Genomic DNA, 18557 nt, shown 5'->3' with positions numbered 1-18557 from the left:
CCAACGATGAAGTGGCAGGCAGTGTTGACCCTGCTGGGCGTTGTGGTGCTATACCTGCTCGGAGGAGCGCTGGTCTTCCGAGCGCTGGAGAGGCCCTACGAAATGCAGCAGCGAAACCATCTGGTCATCACCAAGGAGTCTTTCCTGGATAAGCACAAATGCGTGAAGCCTGAAGACATGCAGAATCTGCTGAAGGTAATTGTGTATGCAGACACGCGCATCCATGCCACCCACACATCCATGCCACCCACACACATACAGTAGAGCGCATTACTTTGATCGTTTGCAATACAGGCAGACCTCGCTTAGCGCTCAAGATGCGTTTCTCCATTGTATATGCAGCACTGTTTATGGTGATGCATTCCCGACAACGGTCTTTCTATCTTACGAGCATTGTAGTGTCGGTAACATCGCTAATATTAATACGGCAGGTAAATATTTCATAAATAAGAAACATTTAGTATAACATCAGTAAGTATAATGTACTGTACAGACGAGTACATTATACTGTACCTGTATTGTGTGTAGTTCAGTCAGACGCGCCAAAGGTGGTGAGATGTTAACTACCTCGCCCGGTATACAGGAAGTCGTGGGTTCCATCCTTAACGCCTGCTGTATATTTGGAGTTTGCATGTTCTCCCCATGGTAGCGTGGATTTTTCGCCGGGTCCTCCGGTTTTTCCCTCCACATTTAGAAACACGCTTTTAGAGTATCTGGCTGCTATCGAACTTCTACATTATGATCAGCCACTTCGTTGAGCTATCATATGGGATAGCCAGGTCGCTTGTAAAAAATTAACCCGTAAAAACAAAGTTTTTCACTATAAATCCTTTATATGCGTGGCATCGGTTTTATTTTATTATTCATTTCTGTTTTTCTTGAGTAAGAGTTTCATTTTTATCACATTGGTATTTTAAATAAAATATGAAAAAAAATGTTTCCTAAAAAGTGGAACATTTTGGAAAAAAATTTAACGAAAATTAATTGTCACGCACAACGAGTCTGTGTGCAAAATGTCAGCTCGATTGGATCACGGGAAGTGGGTTAAAAAACGACCAAAAGATTTGCACGGTCGTAAGCAAGCAAGCGAACTTAATATGAAGGATTTAAAAAAAGAGCTATTTTGCTCAGTCGGCCTTACCTGCTAAAATCAAATTTTTAGTTATTTAGACAATCCAAATATTAACTCGTTTGGAATGCGTCATTGAACTGACAGCACCCCACCATACAACCTTGCCTATGAAGACCGTATTTAAGACGCTGTCTGTTACGAGTAGATTGCTCACGTGAATCCCACTGCTGAATAAAGATCTATCCACATGGCGGGAGTAGTTTGACCATGATTCACCATGCTAGTCAGTGTGGGTCAGTAAAGGCAAGGGTCATAGATGCAGCAGCAAAGAAGTACAACATTTACAGGAACTGATCCATCTTTATACTCAAAATTAGGTCGAAGTCAAAGCTCATTTCTTGGGGAGATCGCACTTTTTTCCAGTGCAGCTCCCCAAGCTTTGGACAACGCTTTGCCTTGGTTAGATAGAGTTAAGTCTGTCTTAAAAAGTCACCTCTTTAAATTAGCCTTTACCTCTTAGTTCTGTCCGTTTACCCTCGTTCTGTTTGTTTCCTGCTTTCCATACACGGTGGCGCATTAGGATCTACGGATGAAATGCACCACTTTAAAAATGTAAATTATTATGACAATACTACAAATGATTTTGCTGCAATGTCCACTGGTATCTCTACAGACCTCATTATTTGTCCAAAACGTCGCCTATCAAATACTTTTCCATTTAACACCGAAGTCTTACTGACAAGTGTTTAATTTTTGTATTATATATGGTTGCTGTAACAGCTAAACAACTATATAATATACTAGCAGGAAGTACCCGGCTTTGCCCAGGTCTTAAAAATATTTCAAAACTACTCTTAAAAATGTAACAGCAGTGCGTACTGTCTTTGGTGGTACCTGCTATGATTACAGCAGTGTATAATGTGGTGGTACCTGCTATGATTACAGCAGTGTAAATATGGTGGTACCTGCTATGATTACAGCAGTGCATACTGTGGTGGTACCTGCTTTCACTGCAGCAATGCATACTGTGTTGGTAGCGCGCTATGATTACAGCAGTGCATACCGACTGTGGTGGTACCTGATATGATTACAGCAGTGCATACTGACTGCGGTGGTACCTGCTATGATTACAGCAGTGCATTCCGACTGTGATGGTACCTGCTATCACTACAGTAGTACATGCTAACTCTATAGCAATATTTATTGACTCTATAGCACAAAGTACTCACCTGACAGAGTGGCGTGGTGAGGCCTAGTCCTGTGCAAAGTCTCAGGCCACGCCTAGATTGTCCAGCCGGCCGAGATGGCACCTTGGCAGTCTGGGGCTGGCCTGCTACCCCTGCACCCCCCCCACCCCCAGGCACGATGTCCCCAGCCGCTCTGCGGTAATATCTACGGCCTATAGTGGTAGCATCTATCGACTGTATAGTAGTAATACTTGCATGCATCGTGGTGGGGGACATGAGACAGTGAAGAATTTACCTGAGCGTTTAGTGTATTTTTATAGGATTTTTAACGCGACCCTCACTCCCACCGAACGCGTCACTTGGCATGGGCCATCCTCCCCACCAAAGGCGCGTGAGTTGGTATGGTCGTGAACGCGTCATAAATAAAGAAATAAAAGCGAAGCGCACAAAAATCGCAGTAAATCGCTAATTAAACGAATTTAAAGTTGACGGATGTGAAAGGGGAATAGCGCTTGCTGACCGTGGGGCTTACGGCGTGGTGCCTGGCTATTTTTTTTCTACGTTTACCCCTCTGTTTGAAAGCCAAGCGCGCGACCACACACAAACCCACAACCCCACAATTTTTGACTTTTATGTATATATAAGAATAAGATAAGATATAAGATAAAATAAGGAAAAGAAGCAGATACTGTAATATGAATCTCTAGGTAAAATACAAACATACACAAGAAACATTTTACGTAAAATTATCGTTCGGCAGAGTTTAAACTACACTCATTGGAGGCCTGCGTGCAAGATGAAAAATGTCCCATTTTCATCCGCTGAAGAATACACATTGTCATTACCTACCAGACATATAACGTTATATACATTTTTGCAAGTGTTCTTTACATAATTTTATTTCGTATAGCTCTACTTGTTTTCATAACCCAGCTACAATGGGCTCACCTTGTTATCAACAAAAGTACCGTCCAAGGGAATATTGCAATTACTTTCATAGGTATAAAAGCAAGACAGAATTAATGTTACAACTGAATTCCCCATGCACTTATGTAATTATTTGTTTGAATATACAAATTAATTCCAGCAATGTATGGATATATAAATATATTCATTTCTGAATTTCATAATCAATTAATAGGTCACGTGAAACTTCACGTAGCTTGCACACAGAAACGGGTACAAACCGAGGCTTTTGCCTACTTCAACTTTAAAGACCCACGCGAGTAACACTTTCCGAAGTCAGAGCAGGCAGCTGCCTATGGGACCATGGAATCCAAATATTGAGTTGCAAAATGAAATATTGTCATGGGTAATAGTTCAATTGTATCGAGGGACTGTGTGTTGTTGTCTTGCTGTGGTCTGGGACTATTGTTGTTGTTTTACTGCATTGGCCAATCTTAATTTAGGAGCTTTCGTGACTGCAGGAATTATTCTTTGGTTCTTTTCGGTTAAGTCACGTCTAAAAATAAAATAATAAATTAAAATAACATATTACGACGTTTCGATTGCAACACAAGCAATCATCATCAGGTATAAAAGAAATAGCAACAAAAATCTAACTAGAAAACTATAGACAGACATACAAGCAGACAGACATCACAACGGCACACAGAGAGAGGACACAAATCGGCACAAAGAGAGGGGTCGTTTCTGTGACGGTCCCTTAAATATAGAGAGGGGGGGCGGGGACGGAGAGAGGTAGGGGGCAGAGAGAATTAGCATATCAATGAGTGTACGGCAACGTACTGCTGTTGCAAGTAAGATGACAATGTCGAACAGGCACGCAAAATTGAAAACGGGCACGCAAAATTGAAAATTAGGAGACAGGCACACGAAAATTAAATAACCTAGCAAAATATCGAAATGTGATGTAATACAACACAGAGAGTCGGTTAACACACAATTAACGCATAGCCTGGTTGATTACGTGTTTCAAAATTTGCTAAGTTAGAATTTTAAGTGTGAAAATTCCAAAGAGAGGACACAGGCAGAGAGAACAAATAGCCAGAAAGAAAAAGGATAAGCTTAAAACTTCCCTGTAGAAGTGGTTCAATCTTAATTTAGGAGCTTTCGTGACTGCAGGAATTATTTATTGGTTCTTTTCGGTTAAGTCACGTCTAAAAATAAAATAATAAATTAAAATAACATATTACGACGTTTCGATTGCAACACAAGCAATCATCATCAGGTATAAAAGAAATAGCAACAAAAATCTAACTAGAAAACTATAGACAGACATACAAGCAGACAGACATCACAACGGCACACAGAGAGAGGACACAAATCGGCACAAAGAGAGGGGTCGTTTCTGTGACGGTCCCTTAAATATAGAGAGGGGGGGCGGGGACGGAGAGAGGTAGGGGGCAGAGAGAATTAGCATATCAATGAGTGTACGGCAACGTACTGCTGTTGCAAGTAAGATGACAATGTCGAACAGGCACGCAAAATTGAAAACGGGCACGCAAAATTGAAAATTAGGAGACAGGCACAAGAAAATTAAATAACCTAGCAAAATATCGAAATGTGATGTAATACAACACAGAGAGTCGGTTAACACACAATTAACGCATAGCCTGGTTGATTACGTGTTTCAAAATTTGCTAAGTTAGAATTTTAAGTGTGAAAATTCCAAAGAGAGGACACAGGCAGAGAGAACAAATAGCCAGAAAGAAAAAGGATAAGCTTAAAACTTCCCCGTAGAAGTGGTTCAATCTTAATTTAGGAGTTTTCGTGACTGCAGGAATTATTCTTTAGTTCTTTTCGGTTAAGTCACGTCTAAAAAAAATTCCTGCAGTCACGAAAGCTCCTAAATTAAGATTGAACCACTTCTACGGGGAAGTTTTAAGCTTATCCTTTTTCTTTCTGGCTATTTGTTCTCTCTGCCTGTGTCCTCTCTTTGGAATTTTCACACTTAAAATTCTAACTTAGCAAATTTTGAAACACGTAATCAACCAGGCTATGCGTTAATTGTGTGTTAACCGACTCTCTGTGTTGTATTACATCACATTTCGATATTTTGCTAGGTTATTTAATTTTCGTGTGCCTGTCTCCTAATTTTCAATTTTGCGTGCCCGTTTTCAATTTTGCGTGCCTGTTCGACATTGTCATCTTACTTGCAACAGCAGTACGTTGCCGTACACTCATTGATATGCTAATTCTCTCTGCCCCCTACCTCTCTCCGTCCCCGCCCCCCCTCTCTATATTTAAGGGACCGTCACAGAAACGACCCCTCTCTTTGTGCCGATTTGTGTCCTCTCTCTGTGTGCCGTTGTGATGTCTGTCTGCTTGTATGTCTGTCTATAGTTTTCTAGTTAGATTTTTGTTGCATTGGCCAAGTTTGCATTTGTTGAAAAATTTGGAGGAATTAATATAGTTTTATCATAATAAATCAATTGTATGAAATGCATTCCATCCGAGGATCCCAATTCGCAATGCATGAAAAGCAGGAAACATAAACAGAACCAGGGTAACCAATCAAACTAAAGAGGGAAGGCCACTTTAAAGAGATAAGTTTTTAAAGAAGACTTAAATATATCTACCTACTCTGATTACCTGATTTCAAGTGGCAAGGCGTTCCATCGCTTGGGTGCCACGCTAACAAAAGCCTGATCGCCAAAAGAGTGCAACATAGACCTGGGAGTGCTGATTTGTACTTACATACTTTATTTACGTGAATTTATTTATTGTGATTTGCTTACCTTTCCTATGCGTTGCACAGCACTCCTATCGTTTTTTTTTGTATTGTTGTAACTGTCTGACCTGCCCTAACTGGACATCTGTGAAAAAGCGCTTCGTAACTCATGGGATTCCTCCGGTGGTCTAAATACAGATTCTGATTCAGCACCATAAGCTGCGTCGTATATTAATTTCACTCCGAGTAGCTGCGGACATACCTGCAGATCTAGTGTTGGACTGCATCATTCTCCCACTCGCGCACCAATCGCTCAATGATTAATTTGACTCTGATTCTTTGTTGTTGACCTTATACGTCGTGGCAACCGAAGACTAAGGCCTTAATAACCCGTAAAAACAAAGTTTTTCACTATAAATCCTTTATATGCGTGGCGAATAGAGTCCTCTCGTCATCTGGCTTGAGATGGCTGCCACCTATGGGTCAGATGATTGCCTGCCACCATTAAGCAATTGGTAATTAAATATTTAAAAAAAATTCCTAAAAAGTGTAACATTTTGGAAAAAAAAATTAACAAAAATAAATTGTCATGCACAACGAGTCTGTGTGCAAAATGTCAGCTCGATTGGATCACGGGAAGTGGGTTAAAAAATAGACCGAAAGATTTGCACGGTCGTAAGCACGCAAGCAAGCAAGCAAGTGAACTTAATATAAAGGATTTAAAAATGCATGAATGCTCATGTATTTCAATATGCAGCATTGGGCCAAGTAATCCTGTATGGGAGCACTCATATTACACTTTTTACAGTATAAAGGTGGCAAGTTAAAACACTGATCAGGGGTCATTTGACTCAGCCATTCATCTGTCTGGGGTCGGTAAAATGTGTAATGTATCACATTGTGGGGATGTAAAAAGTGATTCCATGGTGTCTGCCACAGAAATGTGGAATTTCCACCACTGGCTTAGGGCTGCCAATCAAAATAAGCACCACACGACACTTGTTTGAAAACGCGGACATAATATACAAGGCTACTAATTTCAATGCCGTGCCTTCCATGGTTACAATCTACCACAGCTGTACATGTATCACTCTTTGTCCATGCACTGCTGGATGAGGGCTTCTCCATGCTGTGCGGGTCATGGGGGTTATTTGACCACATACACCGCACTGGTCAGGGCGTGTGTTGGTGAAGGTGGGAAGCATGGAGAGCACAGAAGAACAGTACCACGATAGAGTTTGCTCCATTCCCCTCTGCTGCCCACAGTGTAGTTACACAGCAGCCACCAACGTCTGTTCTATGCGTGGTGGTACCCCATCCAAACATTATCCAGGCTCAACACTGCTTAGCTTCAAAGATATAACGGGATCGGGCACATTCCACGTCGAGATACATATTTACGCATTTGAGCGCCGTCAATTCAACATGTACCACTCTGCTGCTATTGCTGATCTTGATAAGTGCCTTAACCTGTGCGCAGACGGTGGTGGAGGTGATGGGAGCTGGCGTTAATCCAATCTCCAACAACACCAACAACACCGGAGTCAGCATATGGGACATTGGAGATGCAATCTTCTTTGCTGGCACCGTCCTCACCACCATCGGTGGGAATCTTGTGGTCATTCAAAAGGGGATTATTTATATGATTAGTCAAGTCCAGTCAAAGAGTCCGCCTGCTCAAATACTCAACGAGGTTATTGTTTTCATTTGCAAGCCCTGAGCCAATGGTGGAGATTTATCGTTCTCATGATCGGTGCTTAGTGTCTCGATAGCACGACCGCTGTTTGGCTTCGCTCCACAACGCGGTACTCATTTATCGACTGCTAATGGTAATTTGAGCTCGCATTTAACTTGCATTTTTTTCGTGGTAAAGGACACGTGGTGACATTTTAATACATGTGGAGTATTCATTTTTGCGTTGAATAAATACCATTTGTGGTTGTATGCAGTGTTGGGCCATTGCTTTAGCTTCACGTGTAGAAAAGACGTAGAGAATATACCTTGCACCTGCTGCGACAATACGAAACATTGCAAGCCACTATGAACGTACATGGTATACTCACACAGACAAGTTTTCTTGGGGAGTGGTGGTGCAGTGGTTAGTGGCACTGTGCTACCAACTCCAACTTATTAGGAATCGATGTAATGACCCATAGCTCATATAGAGCCAGGCTAAGGCACCATTCTAATTCTCATGGTTCAGTGTTAATGCCCAAGGCTCACGGGGGAGAGAGTCCTAAGAGACCAGACATGATGTCTTCGGTATACATGTTACAGGCTCTTGCATGACCTTAAAGAGACATTAGTATCTGATTACATAAAGGAATCAATGTTTTGTGAGCAAATATACGTTAGGGGCCGTCCATAAATGACGTCACGCACCTAGGGGGGTTAGACATTTGTGACGATGTGTGACGAAGGGGGGGTTTGAGAAATGTGACGTCACATCAAAATTCGCAACTTTAAATTAATGTAGACAACACGTTCTACTTAATTAAATAGACTTTTTAATAAATGTTTTCTCCTACATCAGAGTGCAGCGCCACATTAAATACGCACTACAATGACAATAGTTTAAAGCGATTCGAAGCATGTTTTATTTTGGGGGGGGGGGGGGGGCAGAGCTTTGTGACGTCATATTTGAGGGGGGGGGGTCTGAATTTTTGTGACGCCGTGTGACGAGTGGGGGGGTCAAAAATCGTCCAAAATCGCGTGACGTCATTTATGGACGGCCCCTTACCACTTGTACTGGTCTTCCAGGCGTGACCATTGCAACAGTATCGAGTGTTTCAGGGCTGTAAACCGGGGGTGGGTAAAACAATATATACATAACTACATTTTGCCGTCTAAGGTGGAACTCAGCTTGCCACCTGTCCTGTGTTTTCCAAGAATCATTCTGCTGTTGAGGTAAATGTCCTGTAACTGTCCTGGGAAATCCGTAAGTCTTCCCAGGACATTAGCAGTCCTATATGTTGTGTGAATTGCGTGTCAGTACACCGCTCAAGACAAGGCATTTCACGTAGCTCTGCCCTCTTTCAATATTCTTCTTACTGTGATACGTCCCGTTTTATTTTTGTGTGCACCTCAAGAGAGATGGCAAAACTCGGTGGTACCAACAAGTTCATATCAATGGAGCATCTGGTGACCGTTAGCAGCGTGACCCCGTCGCTTTGCGCTGTGCTCCACGTGCAGGCTACGGCAGTCCGTCCCCCAGCACGGAGGGCGGCCGGACCTTCTGCACGGTATACGCCCTGTTCGGCATCCCCCTCTTCGGCTTCCTGCTCGCCGGGGTGGGTGACCAGCTCGGCTCGCTCATCGGACGTGGTATCGGGCACGTGGAGCGCCTCTTCATGGTACCTGTCGTCGTTGTTCGAACGAAAACACTCGACGTGTTCATCACTGCACTACACCGGTGGCCTTTTAAAGGGAGAAATATGTAATAGGTTACGTTTTGGGCAATGGTCCTTCTTCATAGATAATTAATTCATGTGCTTTTGGGGAAGGCCCATTGCCCAAAATGTTGTCGAATTGACTATATATTTTTTTCCCTTTTCACCATTTCCTGTTGCGATGTTAGTTTTTCTTCCAATGACGTACATGTACATCATCAGCAAAACGACACCAGAATAAAAATGAAAATAAAATAATGTTATCGGTACCGAGGCTCCTACAAGGCCATGTGGGAGGGCGTGTGGCACAGTTTGGCCCCAGCTATCGTAGAGTGCGATCGTGTCGCTATGGTTCTTTGGGGTGAGTACAATGTCTTTAAAAACAACCGCGCTACGCCTCTCTGAATAACATTCACGCAGAGCCGTTTGCGCGCTCCGAGATTCATAGGTGAACGGGACCCACCCTCCAACTTGCAGACGTCTCGGAATGGGGAAAGGGTAAATAATAATAATTATTATTTACATTCATGACGGCGCAATTAATTGGATGCACTTCTACGGCCGTCTGGAACGCTCTTCCTTCAGATATTAGGAAGCCACTGGAGCTATGCATTTTAAAATCTAGATTTAATTTTTTTTCTTTACAACTGCTTTTCGTATTTAGTTTGTTCTTCCCCTGCACCTCCGACTAGCACGGTTGGCTACGTACTATCTGAAAGAAGTTCAACATAAATACACAGGGGTTATTTGACTGTACACCACACTGGTGAGGGCGTGTTGGTGCATTGAGTCTCCGCGTTTGCGTGCCAGCGCTGGAACGTGAGCGCGGACCGGATCCGTGTCATCTCGGCGCTGCTCTTCATCCTTGTGGGGCTGCTGCTCTTTGGAGGGGTTCCCATCGCCGTGTTCATGCACATCGAGGAATGGAGCACACTGGAGGCCGTCTACTTTGTGGTCGTCACGCTCACCACCATCGGTTTCGGAGACTTTGTGGCTGGTCAGTCCCACGCGCAACGTGACGTGCTGCAGTTTGCTGCAATAAATCATTAATATGTTCATTTAGCGAAATTTTGTATTGTAATTACATAATAGAGAGGGTTTTTTGGGGTTAGATCGCGTAAATACCACCTGACACAGCGAATTATTAAGGTTTGTCATGTAAACAAAAGGTACCAATTAGTAAACTTCTTCAGCACAACGGTGTGTTGGAGAGTAAACCCACAACATTTACAATTCGAGTACGACGTTTCACTGGTGATTACAACCAGCTTCATCAGGCGATCAGCCAGAATTGTGAAGAAGTCCTCCTGTTTTGGTCTTCAATAGTACAATGGTGATGTCATCACTGTGAGCCTAATAAAAAAAACCCTTTATTATCGATAATATTGGTCGCGAAAGCCTACGTGTTAAATTGTAATTACAGTTCATTTAATTTTTTGAAATATATTTCCTGACAATATTTATTAAATCACATCATTAACGTTATACATAAATAGCCCTTACCCATTACATGTACATTAAAAACTAAACACATTCCTCATTAACACTACCTGCCACATAAATGTGCTTTTAAAAAGGGCCATTGCCTGAAAAGTCATCGAGTATCCACAGAGTGATTGACAAATATGTTGAGTTTTTTGTGTGAATGCTGCTTGTACGCCACTGGCAATGCAGCATAAGCAAATGGCCCATTCAATTAGAACCTTGATAAACTTTCCAGAGTACTATAATTATTCCATGACGGATGGCCAGAAATGTGGACACTGACAAGAACAATACAATCAAAGCTGAAGCACGGTGAGGTGTATGGAATTACACTGCGAAAGAGGAAGAAAACCCACAGAACAGACCACAAACACGAATCATATATCACATTGACTGTTAAGAAAAGTAATTGGACACCAGCAGGACACATCACAAGGGGGGAAGATTGTCAATGCTCCAGATCAATGATGGAGTGGCATATGTTCCCTTTTTGCGATGAATATTGTGATGAAAATAACTCTCAACTGAGATGCTAGTAATCTAATTTGATGTACCGGATGGCAGTGGACAAACTGTTAAAAGCAAAACCTCCTGAGTGGGTCGAGTGGCTCAGAGATCAGAGCACAGAGCTGGCACCACTGATATCCTAGGTTCGTATCCACAGAGCCACCAGCGGTTAAACTGGCACCTCAAGCTTTGATGTGGTTTCTCTGTTCACTAAGGTTTCAGTGCCTGACACCTTAGCAATAATTGAAGACTTAGTCCAACATGGACTGAACCCTGATGTTCCTGCTCTGGTTAGGCACTGCCTTACCAACACGTACTTCACCTGGAATGGTACTTTATACAAACAAAATGAGGGTACCCCCATGGGTTCCCCCTTGTCACCAGTGATAGCGAACGTTTTCATGGATAAATTTGCAACAGACGCCATCCAGACATCCACCCTACGTCCTTTCCTGTGGAAGAGATATGTGGATGACACTTTTGTCATTTGGCCACATGGCCTGCCATCATTGAACCAATTTCTCGACCACATTAACTCCATACACCCATCCATCAAATTCACCATGGAAGTGGAGAAGGATGGTAAGCTACCATTCCTGGATGTTTTGTTTGAGAAGAAACCTGATGGCTCTTTGGGACACTGTCTACAGGAAAGCCACCCACACAGATTCCTATCTGAAACCTGATTCCCACCACCATCCGGCACAGAAGAATTCCCTCATCAAAACACTACACCATAGGGCCCACTGCATTTCTGTGAATTGGAACACGTACACCAGGCCCTTAAGATTAATGGATATTCGGACCGTATTATCCGCAAAGCTGTTTCTCCAACCATGAAGACTCCGATCAAAACCATCACGTTACCATACATAGCAGGCATTATCAAAAATATTTCCAAAATCTTAAACAAACACAAGATCCAGGTCCGATTCAGTACAGTACACAAAATCCGTGATCTAATCCCATCCGTAAAGGATGTCATTCCTGACATGCAATACCCTGGAGTCTACAAACTGATTTGCATGTGTGGTGATTGTTACATTGGGGAAACGAAATGACATGTATCGGACCGTATTCGCGAGCACAAGGCAGATTTGAAACACGGCAGAACTAACTCTTCCGCCGTGGCTGATCACTGCTACAACGCTGTGGGCTCTCATGATATTGTCTTTTCCGAGACCAAGGTACTCTGCAAACCGTCAGGCTACTATCAAAGGTTTGTTCATGAGGCCATCCAGATATAAAGACACAGATATAACTTCAACCGAGAAGATGGATTCAAATTGAGCAATCACTGGAAGGATGTTATTAACCAGGTAAAATCTTAATTGCTTTATAGTTTGCTTTCATACCCGCATCTCCAGTTTCTTCAGCCTTCTACCCCCCCTCCCCCCCAGGCCTGCTCATTGCCCAGCTCCGGCATGGTGTCGCACCAGCAGTGTTAACTGCACAGTTGGCAGAGCTCCCCCCACCCACTCCACCTCCCCACCCTCTCCATCTCTCCTCCCTGGCTCCTCCCCCCTTCTTACCTTATATAATCTCTTGTCACAAGCAGCTCTTTTGCCCACTACAGCAATTTGTTTCTTGCTGTGGGTGTCCCACTTGATGACAGAAGCTTGTGTTGCTTCCGAAACATCGTGATTTGATTTATTTTTATTTTGTTTTATTTTTAATTTATTTTATTTTATACCTACGTGACTTTACCAAAAGAACTAAAGAGTATAGAGTATGAGCTAATAGTATCAGCCTGGTCACCAATATCAGGACAAAAAACACGTAACATCGATTTTTGTTCTATCCATTCATTTTGATACATTGCATATCTGAAAATAAAAAATATTGGCTTGACAGTCACACTACAAACATTAATCCCTGGCAGGGCAGGTGGGAAAGTGCTGCCTCTGACTGACCAGAGGTCACTTGAATACATCTCAGAGGTAGCTCTGTGGTATCCACTTCTGTGGGCTGTTTTCTAACAGGGACCATTGCACTGCTCTGCAGAGATCCACATGCATAGGTAATCTCACGATGACACCGGTATCATAACCAGAGTAAAAAGTTGTAAAAAAAAAAGTATTATTTTAAATAAATCATCCTGTCTCTTCACCTCTAGGCAGCAAACCGGATCGCATCTACTTCGACGGGTACAAGCCACTCGTGTGGCTGTGGGTGCTGGTGGGCATGGCGTACTTTGCGGCTCTGCTCTGCATGATCGGGGACTGGCTGCGTGCCCTGTCAGAGCGCACCCGCAGCAGCATGGGTGGCATCACCTCCCAGGCCGTGCAGTGGTCTGGCCTCAAGGAGCACGTCTCCGCCTCCGACCTGCTGCCCCCCAAGCTGCACAAGGTCGCCGATGCCCTGCTGCCCTTCGACCTGCTCGAGAAGGGGGGCCCAACGGACATCGACGGGCCGCAGGAGGCTGGCGATGGCGGTGAAGCCGGCTCGGATTCCCCCGAAGCCACAGGGCCCAGGATGCTGGGCAAGGCGCTGGGTCGCAAGTGCAAGGGCAAAGAGGTCAAGCGACCCTGGGTCGGCACCGGGGTTGAGGAGACGTTGGTTCAGAAGGGATCCAAGCCAGCTGTTAAGTCCATAGAGCTGGGGACATTAATCGACTAACTGCAGATTTTAATCCACTAGTTTTGTGGACTATTACTTGGGCCCCTTTTGAAATGGTAGCCACCCATCAGCCTGACCAAAGCTAAGGACAATCAATGCTCAATTAAAGGTATTATATGTGTCTTTCTATTTATCAAACAACCCCACGACACAAGTTATGTAAACTTTCCTAAATACGCAGTTGATGATACAGATGACGTCACCAAAGACCACCCATTACCTCTTGTCTAGCGGCACACATAGCCACACAGTTTAGAACTTTTCCCCCCAGCTATTTTGGAGTTCTCTGATTCGTTAAGTGATCAAAATAATAATTGGTTATCGATTACAGCACCTCATAAATAAAATTTCCCCAGATATAGCCCTTTGCCATTCCACAGTGAAGTTAAGATTTGTGGTCGCTCAAATTTCAGCGATGATATGAACCCAGAACTGTTGTATTTAAAAGTATCAATTCATACTTAGGTACCAGGTATTTTTTTTATGTGTTATCATCCTGGTTTAACAGCAGGGTTTTCACCAACAAGTCGAAGGTCGACAGTCAAACATTGTCAGCATGTATGCAAGATGGGGAGGCCTACATCTAACAGTGAATTCACGCAAGCCTATACATTATTATTTTGCAATAAACTTGACTATACAGAAAAAACTGGAGCAAATGTGAATGGCCCAACTGCATGGAGTTTTTACACTGAAATGGTATAGACTTTGATTGGAAATACTGTATGCTGTATAAGAATTGTTTTGCAGTCAATTGTAGGTTTAATTGGAAAATATGTATATGTTAAAGGACATTTTGAAATAACTGCATGATGGAGAGTAATGGCCTGTATACGAAATGATAAGATTGAATAATAAGTGGTTGTATTGAGCATATTATATTGGCCTTATATGATATATTGGCCATGATTGTGCCTACCCTGCATGCACTTTCTTTTTTGGTGAGTTTCTAATCGTTTACATAAAGTCTTACATATTTTTCTGTTACATTGGTTTTTCATGCACAACATAGCTAATTAAAGACACCCAATATCTTTCATTAGTACCTATTTCTAAAAATTGCAGGGCACTCTAACCAATGTCTGACTGAGGCCCTAACTCTAACCTTACACAAATGAGGGCCCCACAATGATGGAGTAAGGTGGCTTTTGCCCTGGGCCTCTAGGAACATTTGGGACGTGTAGAGAATATACGTATTCTGTACTGCACTCATGTTTTATTTGAAAGAATGTAGACTTTGTAACGGTTAGCTTTTTTTCTTCTTTCTTTCATTAAAGGACTATCCATGAGCAATTGCACAAATGTTGATTCAATTGTTTTATAATGGCGACAGCATCCCAATCACTTCAATTGAAGTAATTCTACGAAAGATGAGCTACTTGTCTTACATGCACAAACAACGTACATATCATATCCCCTCACTTCATCTCCATCGATATCAACTATCCTTGCCGTTATATTGCTGCCTATTCTAGTGGGTATCTGATGCCCGTGTAGGACAATATGGAATACGCAGCACTTCCCATACACTACCCAGTGAAAGATAACCTAGTACATATGACCTACTATAAACACATACAAATGCATATTTTCACGTGTATCCTTAGTAGCAGTGGTATGTAGATTGCAGTGAAAAGTAAGATTGCAGTTTAAATATGCTTGTGCCTTTACCGTTAATTATACTCTGTGTGAGATCATTTTATTGTAAATACCGTACTGCTGTTGAATTAAATGTGTTTGCAATGCCATAATGACAAGCGCATGCATGAAATGGTTATGCATGCACTTCCCAATTAGCTTGGACAAATTATTTAATTGCCGAAATTAATTCACTTACAAAGACGCGCGTGGCTTGTTCTGCTAATACTCCAGCACACGTGTCAGCCATAATTAGCACAAAAAAAAATCACACGCGTTAATTTACTGACATAATTACAGCTGCAGATGTCATGCACTATATTGGAAGAATGATGCCTTCTCACAAAATGGTACTCTTTTTATTGACCCCAGGAGGAGGATGACTTACAATAGGAATATTACAAATCCCAATTTGGGGTGGTTATTCTCATTCCATCATGGGAATATTAGATTTCTGCCACTGGCCAAGGGCTGCCATTGCTTGAGTAGTAAGACAATTTTAATGCGGTATTTGGAATGGATTGCGTAATAATCATCAGCTATTGTTTATTATGGAGGGTGTCCCAAACAGTCTCAATCCCTCATGGTCCAGTGATGCCACAATCAATTTCATTCCTGCACCATGAGCTGATCTCATCAATACAGATATATGCGGTAGAACATTGTTAAACATCAACTGCATTTGAACAATAAACACCTTGTTTCAATGGGTTATTGCCTGGCTATAATGCTAACCTATTATAGCAATAGGTATATTTATCATAACGTTACTGCAGCGCTGTTTAAGGTTGCACTTTGGGTATGTTTGAAATGACCGTTTTTATAACGTTTCACCATATACTGTATATCAGGATGGATTTTACAACGTCGTAGCAACGTTGCATGTACGTTATATGATATTATATTATATATAGCTCCTAGAAATTAAGCAAAATGTAATTCCAAGTTCAAAAGTAGTTACGTACGCATGTCCAATATGTGCTTTTTTCACCTTCAAAACATGAATTTACTGCATAGATTCGAACTGGATGCACGTGTTACATATGTAATAGAGTTCACGACTCTTGGACGCCGGAGTTGGAGGCACACGGGTTTATTCACACAGCACAGTTGTGGCATACAACACTAGAGGGGGTGTCGGCCCCCTCACCCGGCTAGCTGGGGATACACGCGCTAGCTACTTCCTAGCCTGCCTCCTAGTCCTCCTCTAACGGGCTAGGGGAGGCTATCTGGCCCGACACTGGTAAGTCGGGCCCGGTACCCTGAGTCCCAGACCAGCGCTGACAAAAAGCACCGGCTCTGGATCTCGGGACCACGCCGCTGGCTCGGTCCTGTTCGGCCCTGATAAGGACGGCGAACCAGGGGAGTCCAGGGCTCTAGCTAAGACGTCTTCAGTCTTCACTGGTTAGCTTAACAAGAACCCCGAGCCCTCCGCTACATCCCCTTTTATACCCAACCCCCCACTGAGGGGTGGGGCCCCGGGGGATCATAACTCCGAATCAGCCCCCCCGGGGTACCTGGCGCGGACGTCGTAGAGAGCACCTCCCCGTGCACTCACGTAGCCCCGCCCACTGTGTTTGTTTGCCATAAGCTGCCATGCATAACGGGCTCTCTCTCTAACACCCCTACATCACCCCCCCCCCCCCCCCCCGCATAGCTTGCAGCCGTCTCGGCTGCCAACATACAAAAAAATGACAATAAAAGCGCATTTACCCCCTGACCGCGCGTGTGCCTCACTATTTTTCAACAATAACAAGAACAACAACAAGAACACAACAAGAACACAGCAGCGAGAAGAGAAACAACCCGACGCACCCCCCCCCCGAATAAATACGAATTCCGTAAAAACAGCCTATATACAATTTGCAGGGAATCCACCACACAACAACACATGGCGAACCCAACATATGTACATCCAATGAGCAGGGAACACACCACTCACACAACACACAATGAACACAACCTATGTACACATGTTCCGGCCTCACAACAGTCTGCGCATTTTAGTGCGCGTCCTTGCAGCGGGCCCCTCACACGGGGTAACCCCGGGTGGCGGACCGTCAGGTGGCAACTGTCCGTCTTGGAGTGAGTCCTCATCCGACGCCGCGTGACCCTTGGCATCCCCAGGAGGGGTGATCGGGCGTGAGCCCGTCACTCCTGATGCACCTGGAGGTGGCACAGCCGGCAAGGCATTTGATGAGAGCGACGGAGACGGACCCAGTGAGTCAGTCGACCCCCCACATGTTTGGCCACGCGTGTGTGAAGTGGGGATGTGTACCGCAACGAAGGGTTTTAATCTAGAGGGGTGCACGAACCACCGCCGCTTCCCCCATTTGATGCGCACGCACTGCGGGCGCAAAACCTCGACCACCTCCACAGGACCCCGCCACGGCCGCACCAGCTTAGAGGAGGTTGCAAGTGGCACCTGGGGACAGTGCAGCCATGCCTTGTCCCCCGGCTTCCACTGCAGCACGTGCGCCCGACCCAGTCTGAGCCGCTCATTCGCTTTCTGACGGAGGTCAGAGTTTTGCATGGCAGCATCCCGTGCCTCTGTTAATTTGGCCAGATTAAATTTTACATGGTCAGCCAATTTAGTTTTTCCCTGCGGCGCGGGGATCTGCAGCTGGGCACGAACAGGCGGGTCAGGTTCGCGGCCGTACATGAGGTAAAAGGGGGAAAATCCCGTAGCTGCATGGGGGGCCATTCGGTATGCCGCCAAGACCCCTTGAATTTGCAGGTCCCAATCGGTCTGTGAGTCTGAAACCTGCTGTGACAACATTGACGTGATGGTGCGATGCAGACGCTCGACCATCCCGTCAGTTTGCGGGTGATACGGGGAGGTACGAATTTTCTTCGTGCCCAGGAGCTCACAGACTTGTTGGAGTAGTTTGCCGGAAAATGTTTTGCCCTGGTCGGTCAGCAGCCGCTCCGGAGCACCTTTGTCCAGGACGTATCCCTGAACAAAGGCCTCCACAATGGCTGCTGCCGACTGGTTGGCAAGGGGCCAGGCCATAGGCCAGCGCGTA

The 18557-nt window shown here is 44.1% G+C and overlaps 1 protein-coding gene across 1 annotated transcript; it reads left to right on the top strand.

The window, feature by feature from the left end:
- The first annotated feature begins 6 nt into the window (after window positions 1–6).
- On the top strand, window positions 7–15179 carry LOC144937033 (potassium channel subfamily K member 2-like). The gene is given in 6 exon segments (XM_078864271.1): window positions 7–195; window positions 7355–7369; window positions 7371–7497; window positions 9086–9246; window positions 10093–10279; window positions 13391–15179. Coding segments are annotated over 6 exon segments (1182 nt in total). The 3' UTR covers window positions 13894–15179.
- Window positions 15180–18557: the final 3378 nt, after the last annotated feature.

The sequence above is a fragment of the Lampetra fluviatilis genome, chromosome 18 (genome assembly GCF_964198595.1).
Source record: "Lampetra fluviatilis chromosome 18, kcLamFluv1.1, whole genome shotgun sequence".
Lineage (NCBI taxonomy): Eukaryota > Metazoa > Chordata > Hyperoartia > Petromyzontiformes > Petromyzontidae > Lampetra > Lampetra fluviatilis.
Note: the sequence above shows the minus strand (reverse complement) of the source record. Positions and strands in the feature narration are given on the sequence as shown.